The sequence below is a fragment of the Pan paniscus genome, chromosome 4, assembly GCF_029289425.2.
Source record: "Pan paniscus chromosome 4, NHGRI_mPanPan1-v2.0_pri, whole genome shotgun sequence".
Taxonomy (NCBI): domain Eukaryota; kingdom Metazoa; phylum Chordata; class Mammalia; order Primates; family Hominidae; genus Pan; species Pan paniscus.
Window position 1 is genome coordinate 106,702,930 of NC_073253.2, and position 19,662 is coordinate 106,722,591.

At 36.8% G+C, this 19,662-nt stretch overlaps 1 protein-coding gene across 3 annotated transcripts in view; it reads left to right on the forward strand.

Annotated features, from left to right (window-relative positions):
* Window positions 1-19,662, forward strand: part of CAMK4 (calcium/calmodulin dependent protein kinase IV) — a 336,488-nt gene that overhangs the window by 287,627 nt on the left and 29,199 nt on the right. For all 3 annotated transcript variants that reach the window (XM_055112534.1, XM_055112533.1, XM_008952101.6), the window contains 2 exons: window positions 5,500-5,590; window positions 7,942-8,016. In XM_055112534.1, coding sequence (XP_054968509.1) covers window positions 5,500-5,590; window positions 7,942-8,016 — 166 coding nt within the window. The remainder of the gene's footprint in view (window positions 1-5,499; window positions 5,591-7,941; window positions 8,017-19,662) is intronic.

A 19,662-nucleotide genomic window follows, 5' to 3' on the forward strand; every position in this document is an offset into this window, starting at 1 on the left:
AAATCTCAATATACGTATTTCTGTCAACCCATGATCAAGACTGAGGGCAAGATATTTAAACAGAACTTAGCAGAGATATGCCTTTGGCAGCAAATATTGCATTTATTTTATAATATATATTAAAAATATGTTAGTCTCTCTCAACTACTCTGCAGATAAAATTATATTTTTGTCTTATGCTTTTTAAAAATATAACACACTTAAAATATGAGCCAATAAATTAATTGTGCATCCCTGACTCCTACTATTTCTTTTCCTCCTCTTCCTTATTTTTATTCCTTAAAGTTTTCATTAACTTGTATACCCCTGGTTATTTGCTTTTGTAATTTCTTTATTAAAGGTTAGCATTTGTCAAGATAACCTTTAGAAGTAGGGTGCTACAATTGTCAGATTTGTTGTTTCTGTCTCCATTAAATTGTTAGACTGACATAGCAGATTTTAAAAATCTTCTCCCCAGTTCTTCTCCCCAGTTTATGGTTTGTTTTTTTCTGTTTTCTTGCATGTCTTTGCTTTACTTTAATTATGATTACATTGAACACATGGTTTATTCTAGAATACCCAGTTACCATGTTTTTATTCTTTCTAGTGCATTTATCTATTTATGTTAATCCCCATGATTTACATAATCTGTAGCTAAAATCAACAATATCTTGGTAAGATATGTTTCTCCATGATTAGGTATTTCTTTATCAGCTCTATAGATAGCATTAATATGATATCATAAAATATCTTTGCACATTTTCCCATGACCACACAATCTTTAGCAGCATGTTTTATTCTTTATTTTCTTTTCCTCTTCTCTATGTACAGTGATTGTGAAGTAATGAGATTAGTGTTGATGATATTAGAAGTGTGTATTTCATTTAAAAATCAGTTTTAAAATAAAGGGAAGCCTGCCTATTATTCGGCTCTTTAAATTGATCTTTTTATGTCTTCAGATGCTCCAAGATAGCAGTTTTCAAAGTCTAGTCTAGGCTAGGCATCCCTGGAGGATCCTGATATCCTGTTAGGGGGTTCTGTGATGTCAAAATCATTTTATCATAATATGAAGGCATCTCAGTCAGGTGCTGTGGCTCATGCCTATAATCCCAGCACTTTGGGAGGCCGAGGCAGGTGGATCACCCGAGATCAGGGGTTAGAGACCAAGCTGGCCAACATGGTGAAACCCTGTCTCTACTAAAAATACAAAGAAAATTAGCTGGGCATGGTGGCACGTGCCTGTTGTCCCAGGCACTCGGAAGGCTGAGGCAGAAGAATCGCTTGAACCAGGGAGGTGGAGATTGCAGTAAGCCAAGATCGCACCACTGCACTCCAGCCTGGGCGACAGACTGCATCTCAAAAACAACAACAAAAACAAAACAAAACATATATATATATATATATATATATATATATATATACACACACACACACACACAGTGGAATTTTCCAGAGGCTACATGGTATGTGATTTTATACCAGACAATGCAGAAGCAAATATGAAAGTCTAGCTGTTTTCTGTTAAGCCAGAAATTAATGAAATTTACAAAACTGAAAGACTAGCACTCTACTAATTTTTTGTTTTAGAAAATACAGTTATTTTTATTTTAGAATGTAGTATATTTTAACAAATTTTAAAATATATAAATATTATATATCTTATTAACATAATATTAATATATTTAATATTTTCAGTTATATTTTTAAATATTTTAATAAGCAATGTCATGAGCTTATTGCTTTTTCAAAATTAATAGGCATTTTAATTTATTAATTTAATTTTCATTTTAACTAGTAATACAGTAAGTCTTGCTTGATGTAACTCACATAAACAAAAACTCTTTGGGGTTTCCAACATTTTTTTTTAATATAAAGGGTTACTGAGACCAAAAAGTTTGAGAACATGTGCTCTAAAAGAGTGTTGATCTTTCTAATGTTTGTATCTTTTTGGGAAAAGAAAAATCATACTTCACATTTTCCTTCTACCTGTCTTCCTGACTTGAGATAATGTAAAGGTTAGAAATTCTATTGGTCAAAGTTTATCAGGGGATGTAAACAAAAATGAAATAGTGACTCCTGACATTTTATCAGTCAGATATATTTAAATGCCTCCCCCTACTATATATATATATATATATACACACACACATATATATATATACACACTATATATATATATACTATATATACTATATATAGTATATATATATGAATATATCATGACTTTTGATAATCTTTCTACACCAACTAATGTTTAGCAAATTATCTCTGCATGTCTTTTTAAAAGCCAAGATCATGACCTTTAGCATTTAATTGCTTTGTTTTGTTTTAAAGCTTGTTCCTTTGGTAGTGTATAGCTCCTCATTCTAGTATTTTTCTCTAAACTTTCCTTCCTTTATCTAGTGTAGTTCTCTTTTATGGAGTGCCAAATGATGTTTTCTTTTTTGTTGTTTTTGCTGCTGTTGTTTAACTTGCACTTAGAACGCAACCACCTTTTCGTTTCAAGAAAGCCAGAACAACATTTAGTGAGGATCTTCATATAATTAGTTCTTTGCTAAACAAAACTTACCAGGTCATTTCATTTGTCATTGTTACTGTGTTCCTATATTTAGCGTCATTTTCTTCTCAACACAATGGAGTTTCTAAATTGGGTAAGATTAGGGGGAAAAATCAGTATGTTCCGTTAGTCCCAAACTATGCAATTCTTAGATATGTTCCAAAGGTACTATATGAGATATTCTATCTATCTTCCCCTTCAAACTCAGCTTATATCAAGATACAGTATCTTCCTTCTTGGGGATACCGCATGTTTTCCCTGGGTATCATTCATGGTTGAGCATGCTCCTCTGTCATTCTCTCATTTCTCTTCCTACCTTCATTACCTTCCTTTCCAGTATCCTCCCCTCTTTTCCTTCGTTGTTATTTTTCTTTTGTTCCCTCACCTTAATCAATCAAGTAACAAATGTTCATTGAGCATCTCCTTGGGAATTATGTAATAGGCAAGACGTATGTGCTCTACAGCCAAATGCCTGAGTCTGAATCCCAACTCTAGTGTGTAGTTGTGATACTGTACAGATTTCATAGCCTCTTTGTGCCTCAGTTTCTTCATTTGGAAAACAAATATTAGACGACTTACTGGTTAGAGCTGTTGTGAAGATTAAATGAGTCAACAGGTATAAGGTATTTAAAATAGAGCTTAAAATACAGTAAGTGTTTAAAACATGTAAGAGCCTCAGGTGCCACTGTCACAACCCTCACACTCTGCTTTCTGTGATGCTAAGGTGGTATCCCCTGGCAGGAAACACTCCCATGAAGAGTTTCTTCATGGAGACTCATGTCTAATTCCTTCCTGCAGAATCCACACTGGGCCCATGAGAAATGTACATCCAGCTATTATTTGAGAGTAGCTGAATCTCCCTGAGGCCCTCTCTGCATTCTCTTGCTGCAACTATCCACTCTTCTTTCCATTTTCATGCATGAGCCAGTTATCTGTTTCCCCAAATCACGAAGCGATCTTGAAACTGTACCTCCCCAACCCCCCTTACTTGGCTTAAGTATAAAAGACTCCTTGCCTTCCCACATGAGGTAGGAAAGGAGAGTACAGCACACTGGAAACTTTTTCTCTTAAACCAACAGAAACATGGGCAAATGTTATGAACAGGAAGTTCATGGAAGAGGAAAACTGATTGACCGAGAAGCTCAACTATGCTAGTGAACAGAGAAAGGCAAATTAAACCAAACTTAAGACACAATCTTTGCACTCCAGCTCAGCAAAAGTTAAAACTACAGATTTAGCAAAGATATTAACATATATGCATACATTGTTTGTGTGAGTGAAAATTGATGGAGGCTTTTAGGAAAGTGATTTTGAAGTGTGTATTAAAATAAAAATGCTGTATGCCTTGACTCCACAACTGCACCTGCTTCCAGGTATCTGTCCTAGAAAAATACCAGCAGAAACACTCAAATACTCAAGTGCTGGAATGTTTATATTGTATTACTTGTAACTTTTTAAAAATTGAAAACAACTTGAATGTCCATTAAAAATGAATAAGTAAATTAATTATAATACAAGATGCAAGAATTCAATAGAATACACTAAACTGATACGAAGGTAAGCCTTCAAAGATATTTTGTTAAGCAGAAAAAAAGCCACCTAAAAATTGTATTAATGATATATTTAAGTAGGAAAATGGAGGAAACCAGGGATATTACCTTGTGTATATACATATATAGTCTTTTTTTTGGTTTGGTTTTTTGTTTTTGTTTTTGTTTTCTTTTGAGACAGGGTCTTGCTCTATCACCCAGGCTGGAGTGCAGTGGCATGATCATGGCTCACTGAAGTCTTGACCTCCTGGGCTCAAGTGATCCTCCCACCTCAGCCTCCAGAGTAGCTAGAACTACAAGGCATGCACCACCATCCCTGGCTTTTTAAAATTTTTCATAGAGATGGGCTCTTGTTATGTTGCCCAGACTGGTCTCGAACTCCTGGACTCAAACGATCCTTCCACCTCAGCCCACCGAATTGCTGGTATTACGGGCATGAGCCAGTGTAATACACAGATGTCCTGAATATTTGATATATGTAAAGAAATCTGTTCATATAAACAAGTGCCTCAGAACCTAGATTCACTAATGCCTAGAATGCTTTTTCTATGCATTAGTGAATCTAGCCCAGTGTATATAGACTCGTTTGTAAATGCATAGAAAAAATGTTCAAACAAACTTTTTGGGAAAAAACGTTTCAAACTGATGAGGGATTACTTTTGAAGAGGGGACTGGAACTGGATCTGGGGGAAGGGAAATCAGGTAGGACTTCAGCATTTACAGTGAGAATATGTTGCATGTATGCTTATACGTGATTTTACAAAATAATTTAAAGTACAATAAAATGAGCAGAGTTGCTAGATGTGATCTTTAAGATTCATCTCAAATACAGCTTTCAACATCTATATTGACAGTTAGATTTACTAATTCTCAGAAGAGCCTATGAGTGCATCCATCATTATCAAACAGTATTTGTCTTGTTAAGGATAGTTCTCTATAATAACTCACATCTATATGTCTAAAATACTCACATCTATATGTCTGCTCAGACAATAATTATGAAGTCTTTGCTATACAGGTTTATAAGATCACACATCCAATTATGCTTTTTAGATAATAAGCCAGACAAATTTCAGTACACAGCACCTTGACATCATTATAGTAATTAGCTAATTCCAGTTGATATAGTAATATGCATAAAGAGAATTGTAACTAATATTAGCTGAGGAGTAAATATTTCATTCTGGGAATAGATTCTATACAATTTAAATTGCATCACTTTTAGGTAACTATTTATAAAGTATTATTTAATGTATACAGTTTAAAACAGATTTTCCTTTATGGTACTTATTGTTAAGTCATAATATGTGTGTTCTTGAATCACATAACTTATAGTTCTTAAAAGATTAAGTATAGACATTCGAACCATAAATAGCATTACACAAATGTTATTTCATTATTTTCCCTCTTTAGTATCTACATGAAAATGGGATTGTCCATCGTGATCTCAAACCAGAGAATCTTCTTTATGCAACTCCAGCCCCAGATGCACCACTCAAAATTGGTGAGAACATTTCTTCTTGTTTTGTGACCCCTTTTTTCAGAGCAGAAAAAATTTTACTGTGTGGAATTTTTAAATATTGCTCCATCCAGTTTTACATCCATTCAGTTTTCCTGAATAATTGACATCTGTAAAGGAATAATATGTTGTTTTGGAAGTTTGTGCTCTTTCCTGGAATGTTTATTTGGAAAATATTGCTTAGAAGTTAGTATTCTGTTGCTGGGCACACAAAGGAATCACAGCTTAGAAATGGCAAGGACCACAGGAGATGACCTTGTATTTTGGTAATAAGTTTATAGTGAACAAAATGATAGAAAAAGTAACACATCTTTTGGAGATATTAACTTTTATTCCACAGATTGCTTGGAGCTTAATTTTAGGTAATAAAGAACTTTGACATAAAATATTTAGCACATATTAGTGAGTCTAGGCTTTGAGTCGCTTGTTTATATGAACAGAGATAAATTAAGATCTGCCTTTCCCAAAATGCACTCCATAGAACACTGGTTTCTCAGCAGGGTAGATGCGGATGGAAACGATTCACAGAAATGCTATGGCTGATCAAATAAGTTAGGAAGTGCCAACTTTAAAAAAGTTAAACAAGATTTGCATTTCTATAGGACTTTCCAGAACCTTTAAACTGTTAACATATAAATTGACATATTATATCATATTCTATGAGACTTTTTTTTTATTTTTACCAATAAGCATTTTGAAAAACTATAAAGATGAACTTTGGGAAATTCTGATCTACCCAAAGAAACCTTTAATTAGCACTTTAGAAAAAAATAAATGTTACTTTCCATGTATCTTCCAAAGCAAATCTTCATTTCAAAAAATATTATAAACTTTATTTTCGATGAATTCTCACTAGTGGAATCTTCATTAAATCCTCTGAAGGGCATTGCTCTTCTGGTGCCGTCCTTATCGTGCTCATCTGCCAAGTTCACTGCATTTACAGATGTTAACACCTTTAACAATTAAGTTGTTCATATCAGGGAAGAGCTCAGATAACATAATGTGCTTTATGAATGCAAGAACCTAAGGAAAAAGTCCTGAAAGTCCTGCTGGGCAGCCAGCTTGTTCTCATAATCACTCCTGTAAGGCAGGGGACAGCAGGCATTTTCCATTTCCTTTCACATCACTTTCAAAGATTTAATCCTTAAAGCAATTTCTTTAAATGGATGGATAGATACTAATTTAGGCAGGAGAGGTTTTCTTTCTGAAGGGCTTCCTGCTGCTTCCACTGATAAGGATCAGGCACCTGCCAGGAAATGTGGGTTTATCTTTGAAGTCTAAAATGGAATTCATTCTGCACCTGCCTCTCTTGAAGAATGCCCTTGAATGGTTTCCTGATGTTTCCTGAGTGCAAGAGATATAGCTCAGCAAATAGTTCATAATGGTAGCAACTTTCGATAATCTTTTACCTAGGTAATATTCTGAGAAATAAATCAAAAGGATTCTTACCAAAAAAATCTTATAGTCTTCTTATGAGAGTAAATTCTTATAAGTGAAATACATTGGAGACTGAATGTATTTTCAAGCTGAACAAACCTTTTGATGTTTCTGTTAATTCTCGTGTCACTGATGAAAGTCTAATTTTTTTCTCCTCTCTGTCAATAAATTAAAGATTCTGGATTATATCATTAATTCTGTATTGTCCCTTAGAGTTACTGTTACATAAATTTCAGAAGTAACAACATTAGACAAAATATAACTATTGCAACTATTACTTTAAGAAAAAATAGCTTGGCTGGGCGCGGGGGCTCACGCCTGTAATCCCAGCACTTTGGGACTGAGGTGGGTGGATCACGAGGTCAGGAGATCAAGACCATCCTGGCTAACACGGTGAAACTCCGTCTCTACTAAAAATACAAAAAAATTAGCCGGGTGTGGTGGCACGTGCCTGTAATCCCAGCTAGTTGGGAGGCTGAGTCAGAGAATTGCTTGAACCCGGGAGGCAGAGGTTACAGTGAGCCGAGATCACGCCACTGCACTCCAGCCTAGGCAACAGAGCAAGACTCCATCTAAACAAACAAACAAACAAAAACAAGAAAGAAAGAAAAAAATTGCTTATTTGCTGAAAGCGGGGAATTGTACAGAAGAACAAAGATTAAATATAGATTTATTTGTAAATGTATTTGGAAGTCATGTTTTTCTCCAATTTAAAGAAACACATGGATTGTTTTCTTTAGCTTCCTCTTGGGTGACTTGTTCCCACCCACCTTCACCCCATCATCAAATACAAAAGAAAGCAAATAGATAAATAAGTTAGTTTTATTTTTGAATAACAAATATTTTGTCATAAAAGCTGAGAAGACGTGCTTCATTAAATTTTTTTCTTGTGTTGTTAGCTGATTTTGGACTCTCTAAAATTGTGGAACATCAAGTGCTCATGAAGACAGTATGTGGAACCCCAGGGTACTGCGGTATGCTCTTTAATAATTATATTTTACTTTTATTGTTATTTGAAATCTATTTTTGTTTAGCAATCTCATTTTTTAAAATTCCTAATATTTCTATTTATAAATGCTTAAAATTTGTTGCAAATCTCTATGAGTAAGGCATACATAAATAATACTCAGATCACTTCTTGTTTTCTATGAGAGATTCAAGGATGTTGGTTTTAGGGCACTGCTGTTAGAATGCCTTTGAGCCAGTGGCTACTCTTAGACCCACTGGGCAGCAGAAAGACCATCACCACAGAAGAGGGCAAGGAAACACCATCGTTTATAGTTGGAATTAAATCCATGGGCCCTTTGTCACTTTTCTTTGCTTTTCCTTGGATGGAGAGTGTGTGTTTAATTCAGATGGCATATAGGACAATGGTGAGAATGGGGTGGTCCCTAGTTCTTTCCATGGCCTGGCCTAGCCTCACTAAGACAAGGACTTCAGGTGAGATTTTCCTAGAAGAGTTCTCCAGTCCCTGCAGATGGACCACAACTACATTGAGCTCTTCACATCTTCCCGCCTCATCGCCCAGAGTGGGCTGAAGGCATTGCAATCAGAAAGAACAAAAGCTTTTGACCCATACTAGCATAAAACCTGCTCTTTTTTTCTTGATGGTCGAATTAATTTGGCAACAACCTGAAAGCCAATAAAGTTTGTAAAAATTATCAAGAATTCCTAAAATTGTTGTGATTAATGAATATGTCACAGATCAATTAAAATTCTAATCTAAATTATAAAGAAAAAAGACAAGATTTCAAGTTATCAATCACAAGATTAGTCATCCTTTTCTCTTAGATCAGAATATTTTTACACAGGCCAGGTGTGGTGGCTCATGCCTATAATCCCAGCACTTTGGAAGGCCAAGGTAGATGGGTCACTTGAGGTCAGGAGTTCAAGGCTAGCCTGGCTAACATGGTAAAACCCTATCTCTACTAAAAAAAATAAAATAAAATAAAAATTAGCCAGGTGTGATGGTGCACACTGTAATCCCCAGCTAGCTCCTCAGGAAGCTGAGACAGGAGAATCCTCAGAATCCAAGGGGCGGAGGTTGCAGTGAGCCAAGATCACACCACTGCACTACAGCCTGGGCGACAGAGACTCCATCTCTAAAAACAAAAACAAAGAGAATATTTTTACACAAATGTCCTTTATTTCAATTCATCTCTTCATTGAACTGTTAATCACCTACTGTGTAGTCAAGCCAGTGTGTGGCACCAGGGAGATGCATTTCCTGCCCTTACACCCACGCTGGGGGCTCACAGTCTACAGGAAAACAGACATGTGGCCAGATGTGGTGGCTCATGCCTGTAATCCCAGCACTTTCAGAGGCCGAGGTGGGTGGATCAGCTGAGGTCAGGAGTTTGGGACCAGCCTGGCCAACATGGTGAAACCCCGTCTACTAAAAATGCAAAAAATAACCCGGCATGGTGGCAGGTGCCTGTAATCCCAGCAACTCAGGAGGCTGAGGCAGTAGAATCCCTTGCACCTGGGAGGTAGAGGTTACAGTGAACCAAGATTGCACCATTGCACTCCAGTCTGGGTGACAAGAGTGAAACTCCGTCTCAAAAATAAAAGGAAAAATCCAGAAATGCAAACCAAGAAATTATAGCGTCTTAAGAAATATTGTGTTGTATGTATCGAAAGCCACCATGGAAACATAGAAGAAGGGTGATATTTTGAATTATCTGTCTTGTTTTCTATAGCACTTATATTTGAGGTCACCCCTGCCCCAGAAATAGAAAAAGAAGTACTACAAAACTAACTCCTTTTAACAACTTTTGAAATCATAAAAATCAGATTGGCGAAGTGCGATAATATATTCATTGAAGCATATATGTGATTAAATCCGTAGAATTTTAGTGCTGGAAGGAACTTTAAAGTTCATTTATTAACATTCTAATCTTATTAAGTTCAGAGACTTTGACTTCACCAAGATTCCACATCTAGTTGTTAGTGGCTCAGGAATAAGAATCCAGGTATCCAAGGGCCTAAAAATCATAGAATTTCCCTGTACAAAATTAATATAGATAAATCAATATAGTTTTATTCATAGAAGTATTTATCAATTATTGCTTTTATTTTAAAATCTTCATTTTAATATATATATATTTTTTGAGACAGAGCTCGGCTTATAGTAACCTTTGCCTCCCGGGTTCAATTGATTCTCATTCCTCAGCCTCCCAAGTAGCTGGGATTCCACCACACCCAGCTAATTTGTTGTATTTTTAGTACAGATGGGGTTTCACTATGTTGGCCAGGCTGGTCTCGAACTCCAGGCCTGAAATGATCCTCCAGCCTCGGCCTCCCAAAGTGCTGGGATTACAGGCATGAGCCACCATGTCCAGCTCATTTTAATTTTTTATACCTCAAAAGTATTACTTGGCCAGGTGCAGTGGCTCATGCCTATAATCTCAGCACTTCGGGAGGCTGTAATGAGAGGATTGCTTGAGGGTCAGAATTCAAGACCAGCCTGGCCAACATGGTGAAAAAAAAACAACAACAAAATAATTAGCTGGGCATGTTGGCATGTACCTGTTGTCCTAGTTACTCAGGAGGCTGAGGCAGGAGGATTGTTTGAGCCCAGGAGTTAGAGGCTGCAGTGAGCTATGATTTTACTACTGCATTCCAGCCTGGGCAGTAAAAGGAAACCTGGTCCCAGGGAAAAGAAAAAGTATTCCTTGGTCATTGGAAGAAATAAAAATCCAAATAACTATACTCAATATTAACAGCCTCCTGTGCATTCTCTTGTACTCTTCTATGTCTCCTTGTCCATCTAAGCATTTTATAATATTGTTTTAATGAGTTAGTATTAATTCTGGATGGAGAGTCCTTAGAAGGAACATTTTAGGTAGACATGAAGGATGAGTAAGAGTTCAACAAGTGAAGAAGTGGCCACAGGGCATTCTTTGTCAGTGGGTACAGGGAGAGCAAAGTCATGGAGGATTGGCAGCATCTGGTGGGTTTAGGTGCTGTTTGTCACTTTGTCAACTTTGTATGACTAGAACATAGAGTTTTTGGTACAGAGGGCACAAATGGACTTAGAAAGGTCGGATGGACCATGTGTTTAAAGAATCTATACATCAGGCTAAGGGATTCAGATTTGACTTGGTAGGTAATGGTGACCCAGCAAAGGTTTTTAATCAAGGCAATATTTTTAAATCAGGTCTGTATTTTGTAAATATCTTGATGATAACATTATGACATATTATGACATGAACTTAAGGAGGAAAGGGATAGAAAGAAAACAGACAAATTAGCTATTGTAAATGCTCTTTTCTACCGCTCTCATGTCAGAAATCTACACACATGCTCATGTCCTTCCTTAGCTTCTCAGCAGATGACATGTTCAATCTACTCTTAAATCTATTTACTTTTTTAAAATATTTAAAAATTGTAAAAATACTATTTTAATATATTGTCCTTTCCATAAACAGGCCCTTCATACAAATAATGCCATCTTATAATGGAGGCTTATTTTCTATTATTATTTTCTCTTGCAAATATCCGTTTCAGCCTAGATGGTAAATAATGAGGAAACAGAAATAAGAGGTTGAAAGTGACCAGGATAATTCTACTATAGGTAGTGGCTTATCAGGAAAAAGTAGTTTGCCATATTATAAGAAAAGGAAGTGAAAGCAGCAAGGAAGCTTGGCATGGGGGTTGGAAGGTAGACTCTACTTACCTTAGTGAACTATTTTGGGGATTGAGATGGAAAATAAAAGTGTTTTTTTGGCTCTAAAGTGCTAAACATAGAAATGTAATTACTATTATATAGGCGGGGGCAGTCTTGGAAGTCAAAAACAAGTAAGTTTAACGTATTTCTTTAGCAGACAAAGGTTCCATTTCTATGTAAGTAAATACATATGTGTTCATACATACTCTTGACCCAAAGGAAATACACTAAAATATTACCTCACAATGGGAGCCAAAGAGGGGGTAGGATTTTAAGGATACACCTGTGTGTGGTAACATAGGAAACATTGGAAAACACTTGGGAAAAACAGAAGTCACAGTAATACTAGGGCCCAGGAATAGATAACCTAGAGCAGAGGCAATATCTAGGGTTTTGAATTAAATACAAATTTTAATCTAGTTATGAATATTTGTTTCATCTATCTTATAAAAAATTAAATTGTTAACAGGTAAAGCTAAAACCCTCTCTGAAGATCAGTTATAGCCCTTTCTTCCCTCACCACAGATAGATACTCTCATCAGTCTGGCATGTATCTTTCTGAGAATAAGTTGGTGGGGAGGAAACTGTCCATTTATAGAAAGAGTTGGAAATGAGAGCCAAGCCCAAGACTGGTGAGAATCATTATGATTCTATAGAAAGCAAAGAATTTACGCAGAGACTGTTTTATATTCTTTTATGGCCACAAGAGGAGACAGAGGAGAGCCTCAGGAAAAAAAAAGAAAAGTGTATTAAACTTACATATCCTAGAGACAGGAGGCACAGCAAGCCACCCAGGGCCACGCAGGAAAGAAGACACCAGGGTGGTCAGGAGGCAGAAGACAGGAGAAAGGGAAGGTTTAGACTACTGCCTTTTGGGGTATTTTCTTGGGAAAGGCAAGGCAAGGCAGGGTGAACAGTTTAGGATTGGCTAGTTTGAATAATTTGTGTGGGTTGCCTGGCTCCTGGCTCCTGGCCCTGGGGTGATTAAGGCAGAGGAATATCCCCTCCTGGGGTGTGTAGGTCAGATGGATGAGGTATGGCACTGGACTGGTTAATCGGTATGTGAAAGGCATGCTCCAGGCTGGGCGCTTTCTTATCTTTCAGAATTAACAAGCCACAGGAGAGACAGGCTCTCTGCAACCAGAAAAGCTTTTTAAGATGTCAAAAACATCATAATATATATAAAGAAATTAAAATATTTACAATACAGAGACTTTACTTTGAACTTGAAAAAGTGTCTGACACCCATATAATTGACAGAGATGAGATGCGAGCTTGTTTCGTTGCTTGTTAGGATGATTATATCCAAGGTCGATTATCCTTAAGTGCACTGTGTCTAGTTTCTACTTTTAATGGAAGGCTTTTCAAATTACATCTTGTGAGAGACTGGGTGTTTATGTTATACCATCTGTCATTTCTCAGGAAGTAAAAAAGGAAAAGCCATCCATTCTGTCTCTTTCATAGAACCCTTGCCCCAGGCTATTAATAAACAGAGGGCTCTCCTATAAGTGAATCGCAAAAGAAAAATCACAGATGCTTCATGTTTAAGCAAATACTCATTATTTCCTTGGAAATGTGCCCAGTCAAAACCAAACTTCAGGCCAGAAAATTAAAATTTATGGTCCAGATAAGTGAAATCAATGATTAGTGTTCAAAAATAACCCATGAAGAGTTCAGTGTTGAAGGGATTCTCAGCATCTTGTGGATGAGAAAATAAGTAGGTCACACAGACAAAAAAGAAAAAAGAAAAAAATCAATCAGGCCATAGCTCCTAATAAATGTGCTACAATGTAACTATACAATATTAACTGCCAAAATGTTTTAACTGGTCTAGATATTTAAGGCTTGAAGTTTGTGGATGTTTCAAACCCACCCACGCCAATCCTAGAAAAGAAAATCAAGTTGTTAGAGTAGAAAAGAAACCACTATGTTAAGGGCTTAGGTAAAAAAAAAATTATATCTAATACGAATTATCGAATTTATTCATAAGCTTAAGTATGTTCATATTTCATATTTGTACTTGTCTTTATTCAAATTCTATTTTCAGAGTCTACAAGCTGTTAGGAGTTTGTTTTCTTTTGGCATTTGCCAAGGTCTCATTAGTTCTGAGACAGTCCTACTGGCATAACTCAGAGGAAGTATTAATACATAAAAATGTCCCACGTGCTAAGCCTCTAAGCATAACAGTGTTTTGCTATTTTCAGGCTTTAGTAATGGCAAATATATATTGTGCTTCTATTTAAGCCAAAATGAAGGCTAATTATTAACAATTGAAGAATGAGTTCCTACGATATGCAGAAATCCCTGTACTTAGAGTCTGCAGGTGCCTAATTCTACAAATAATATTGTAGAATAATAATATTCTACAATAATATTCTGAGTTTCCATAAAGAAGGAATACATATATTTCATATATACCATGACTGATTCAGTCTTAAAAACTCTCATTGCTTGGTAACCAATTAATTCTGTCATAATTATCAATAGTTATAAATGGAGGTGGTATAATAAAGAGATGATTAAATGTGGCACTTCAGCTATTGAATGTGAAGGCATGATGAAAGTGTAGAATGACAGGTAAAAGAGAGATTCCCTCACCTTCCAACTCTTAAAACTATCCTTGAATGATACCTCCCAAAGGATCAGCAAATAGTGATGGGCTAACAAAAGTCAGTGTCACCAACCTGATGTTCAATATTAAAACCACACATATATTGCTCATCTACCCTAAGGCGTGGTAGGTCTCCACAGATATATGGGTGGCTACAGGGATGGGCTGGCCATATTTGGCCCTGTTTACCTGATGCTCACAGGCATAGATTGCTGGTTGTTGTTGCTGTTGTGGTATTGTTGTTGTTCATGTTTTCATGCTTTACTCGGCTTGGAAGTCAGATGGCTGTTCCTACTTCAGGCTTGACCTTGAATATGTTAGTGAAACCCTCTAAATCTCAGTCTCCTCAACTATACAATGGGAATAATAAGAACACTTATTTCACAGGGCTATTATAAAGAATAAATAAGATAATGTATGTGAAGTTCTTGCACAGTACCTGGTAACTAAAACATGTAATGAATGTTAGGCATTACTAAAGTCATTATAATGAGTATCATCCTCATCTTTTCTTACTACTGTTAAAAATGTATCAATTCCTTTTATTATGCAGTATGATTTTTCCATTTTGTCCTCACAAGAGTAAGTCCTAATATTCGGGGAGTTGGTTTGAGGTCTTTGAAATTACTACATCTCTGCCACAGTTCTTTAGTTTAGAAATAAAAACACTCATTAAAAAAAATTTCTCGGCCGGGCGCGGTGGCTCACGACTGTAATCTCAGCACTTTGGGAGGCCGAGGCGGGTGGATCATGAGGTCAGGAGATCGAGACCCTCCTGGCTAACCCTGTCTCTTCTAAAAATACAAAAAATTAGCTGGGCATGGTGGCGAGCACCTGTAGTCCCAGCTACTCGGGAGGCTGAGGCAGGAGAATGGCGTGAACCCAGGAGGCGGGGCTTGCAGTGAGCCGAGATAGCGCCACTGCACTCCAGCCTCGGCGACAGAGTGAGACTCCATCTCAAAAAATAAAAATAAAAATAAAAATTTCCCCCTAAGATTTAAATGACATTGATGGTTCTAAACTTTATTGTTTATGGCCATTTTTAAATAGTTTTTTAGATTTTTAAACTTACTAAATATGAATGTGATAGTTCCTGAGAATGGAGAGTGGTTTTAATAGGGTAAACCATTAAAAAAAAAGGTAGAGAAAAGAAATGGAATCTTTTTAAAGACTACTGGTTTTCCAAATAATAGTTTTAGAAATTTTGGTATTTTTACTAGGTAAATATGACACTTCCTACTGGGTAAGTATGAAGTTACACTGAAAAATGTATCCTTCTGTGTAACTTAATATATACCTACTTAAAATTATTATTCCAAAATTGGAAATGATTGGACAAATGATGGGATTTGTTCCTTAGTTTTGATGACTACAGGAAGACAAAGTCTCCTCAGTGATCAGACACTGAATGAAACAGGAGATATGCTGAAGTTCACTGAGTCAGTTCCAGCATCTGATCTGTCAGTGCCACTTTTGTGCTGGGAGTTCACTGCATTGTATTTATTTATGGAGGTCAATGAGCTGCTCAGAGATGACCCTGTGCTCTGACAGCCTTTATCAGGGGAATTCAAGTTTCTTTGGATAGCTATGGGACTATGAGTTTCTGAAATTTTTACCACCACAGAAAAAATGAAGGATATTTTAACTTAATATTTTAATAGGTTAAAAGGATAAATTTAAGAGTACTTTATTAAAAATAAACAATAATCTTCTCTTCCTCACACACATGCATTATGCAGAGCCATTTTCAAGAATCCAGGAACTAAAAAGCTTTTAAATAGGAATAATTTCTAGGGAGCTTATTGGAACATATCAAGCAGACCTTACATTTGAACATGTCATATGAATATTACCATTGAAAGTATTTCTTAAAATGCTATTAACAGAACAGTTTCTAAGATGACACAGCACAATTAAGCAAGTCTTGTCTTCCATTAGTGCCCATTCATGATTTCAAGGATGATTCCACACACTTGCCACATTGCTACTTTGAAAAGAAATAACCCATTAGATTCACTATGCCAAAATTTAAGACAAATTTTCAACAGCTTATAATTGAACAGAAGAGATCTCTGCTTAACTCTTAACAAAACAGAAAGTTGGGTTAGCCAATAAGCTACATTTTCTCTAACATGAACACATATGAAAAATGTAGGAAAATTTAAATAAAGGAAATACATCTCATAATCTAAAATAGAAACTTTTAGTATAGTTTCACAAAAGGCATAGTGTTTGTGTTCATTTCCAGAAGAATAAATAGCTTAAGTGAAATAATAAGAGTCTTAAATTATACTGCAATCCAATCAAGTAAAGGACGATCTCACCCAAGAATGAATTAAATACCCGAAGTGGTAACTTCATTTTTACAATGAACTTTTAAAAAATCTAGTTAATTAAATGCATGGTAAAATTCCAGTTGCACTGACTGTAACTTTCTACTTGACTGGCTCGTGTGCTGCACACTAGGGTTCCTGTGTGGCTTTTGGACAATGGGAAAACCACCAGGGAAGGGGAGAGAAAGTGACCCAGAGAATGCTAACCAGGTGTGGAGGGTACCCCATATCCATCTCCCCTCCTGACCATAGCCCTACTTTCTCCCTAAGGAGATTGTGTCCCCAAGCCGTCATATAACTGCCACAGGCATGCTTGCAGCATCTGAGTCAGTTGAGTAGTGCCAGGTAAAGGAAAAGTAGGGACAGATACAGGGTGGCGAGGAAGGGTCTTCCAGAGCTCATCTTGTTCTTGATCGTGGAGAGGAAAGGGACTCTGCAGGTTGGGCATGAGCTTAGTTTAAGCTGTGTTAGAAGTTTGAAATCTGAAGAAAACTGCGTCTTTGGAGTCTTTATATTGGTTTCGTACTGCCCTGAACAAAGCGGTTTCTCTGGAACTTTAGTTGTATAAAACAATCAGGTTTTTTGTCATTTATTAAATATTTGTTGTGCTTCTATGCACTAGGCACTGTTGTATGTTGTAAAGACATAGCAGTAAAAACCAGACCAAAAGAACTCTTCCTTAAGTATACTACAATACATTTTAGTGGGAGAAGACGACAATCCACATGTAAAATATACAGAAAGAGGTGATAATTTCCCATAGAAATTATAATATAAAGTTGGAAAAGGAGCCTGGGTTACAGTTTAAACAAGGTAATTAAGGAAGGCTTTGTGTTAGAATGGAATATATAAGCAAAAATTTGAGAGAGAGAGGAGAGAGCAAACCACATACATACCTAGGGAAAGAATGTTCTAGGTGAAGGGGATGGGGCACGCTAATCCTGAGGCAAGAACATACCAGGTGTCTTTAAAGTCCACCAAGAAGGTTAGTTGGTTGATTGGTGACAAGGGCAAAAAATAGTAGATAGGAGAGGGGATAACTAACAACTGAAGGAATGGAGTTAACATTTACTGAGATGGGAAGACATCGGAGCATCAGGCTTGGAACTTGTTAATTTCTACATGTCTGTTAGATATCCAAGTGGAAGTGACATGTGGGCAGAAGGGAATATATGGTCCACATGCCAACTTGGCTACTGGTATCAATGTGGGTGTTACCAGCATATAGACGGTATTTCAAGTCATGAGACTATCAGGCATCCCCAAGGCAGAAAAGGAGACAACCCAGACTAATGCTTCAGCAACACCACCATTAGTAGGCCAGAGAGAAGAGAAGGAACATTTATTATTTACAGAAATTCAAATAGTAGAGGAAGCTCCACAGGGCAGAAGTAGGAATTGTGATGGATGTTGCAAGGCACAGATTTCTGGCTCAATATACAAGACAACATTCTAACAACTAAAGCTGTCAGCAATAGTAATGGCTATCTCCTTGGTTTGGGAGTGTTCACAAAAGCTGATTGACTTATCACTCAGGATCCAAGGCTATCAGCAAGGAAAGAGAAAGAAGACTCCTGTTAAGTTTTATATCACCCATTAGGTACATAGTGTGTGGTAATAAATAATATCACCAAAAACTGCCTATATACTCTATACATGTAAACTAAGTTGAGGATTATGGCAACCACTTACTTAAATCAAAGTTAACCAAATATATTTTGGCTTGAGATGGTTGATAAAATCGAATCTCAAGAGATTGTCCCCAGTGTCCTCTCCTGACTTCTCATGTTCTCTTTGAGTTTAGAGACAGTCTTTTTTTTTTTTTTTTTTGAGACGGAGCCTTGCTGTGTCACCCAGGCTGGAGTGCAGTGGCTTGATCTCCGCTCACTGCATCACTGCAAGCTCTGCCTCTCGGGTTCACGCCATTCTCCTTCCTCAGCCTCCCAAGTAGCTGGGACTACAGGTGCCCGAGACAGTCTTTTAATATAATGGTAATCCTTAACTTCTGGGTCTCCAGACCATAAATCATTTTTGATGCCCACTTCTATAGAAGACACTACTTCGAGAACAGAACCAACCGTGCCAGAGAATTCACAGTTCTGTGAGGATTCAACTCTATTATTATATATGTGGGGGTGGGATGATGGGAGGAAAAGAGGTCAAAAGGAAGAGGTGATTGATAGCAAGTGGGTAGAAGATTTGCTTAAAACGTCTTATTTTGGACCAGAACACCCACAAAATGTTCCACTTTAAAATGTTATTACAGAAAGGATATGCATAAAATAAAAATAAAAAGTTTTGCAAGAATTATTATTGATTATCATCAGTGAGAAGGTTTATATCTCCGTTAGAGAAAAACATAATGTTTTTCTTTTCTTTTCTTTTCTTTTTTTTTTTTTTTTTTTTGAGGCAGAGTCTCACTCAGTCCCCCATGCTGGAGTGCAGTGGTGCGATCGATCTTGGCTCACTGCAACCTCCACCTCCCAGGTTCAAGCAATTCTCCTGCCTCAGCCTCCTGAGTAGCTGGGACCACAAGCGCACACTGCCACAAGGGGCTAATTTTTTGTATTTTAGTAGAGACGGGGTTTCACCGTGTTGCCCAGGCTGGTCTCGAACTCTTGAGCTCAGACAATCCATCCACCTTGTAATATTTTTCACACTTAACACGAGACACTTTAAATTCTAAGTCCATTACTTTATCTTTGCACCTCCATCTACTGAAGATATTTTTATGTAATTTTAATATTAGGATGAGATAGGTTTATTTATTTTATCCTACTTCATCCCACGAAAATTGAAAGGTAGCTTTTCAACAGTTAATACCACTTTGCTGGCATCCATCACAACTCTGAAGTGACCTGGAGACTCGGTCTGATTCAGAGTTGGAGAAAATGGCAATGACTTCAAGATAGGAAGGCTCAATGGAATTTCACAGAAAAGCAAATTTCACAGGGCAATAAAAATAAGTTGTATTTTTTTTTCCTTTTTTGAAAGCACTAGGTATTCT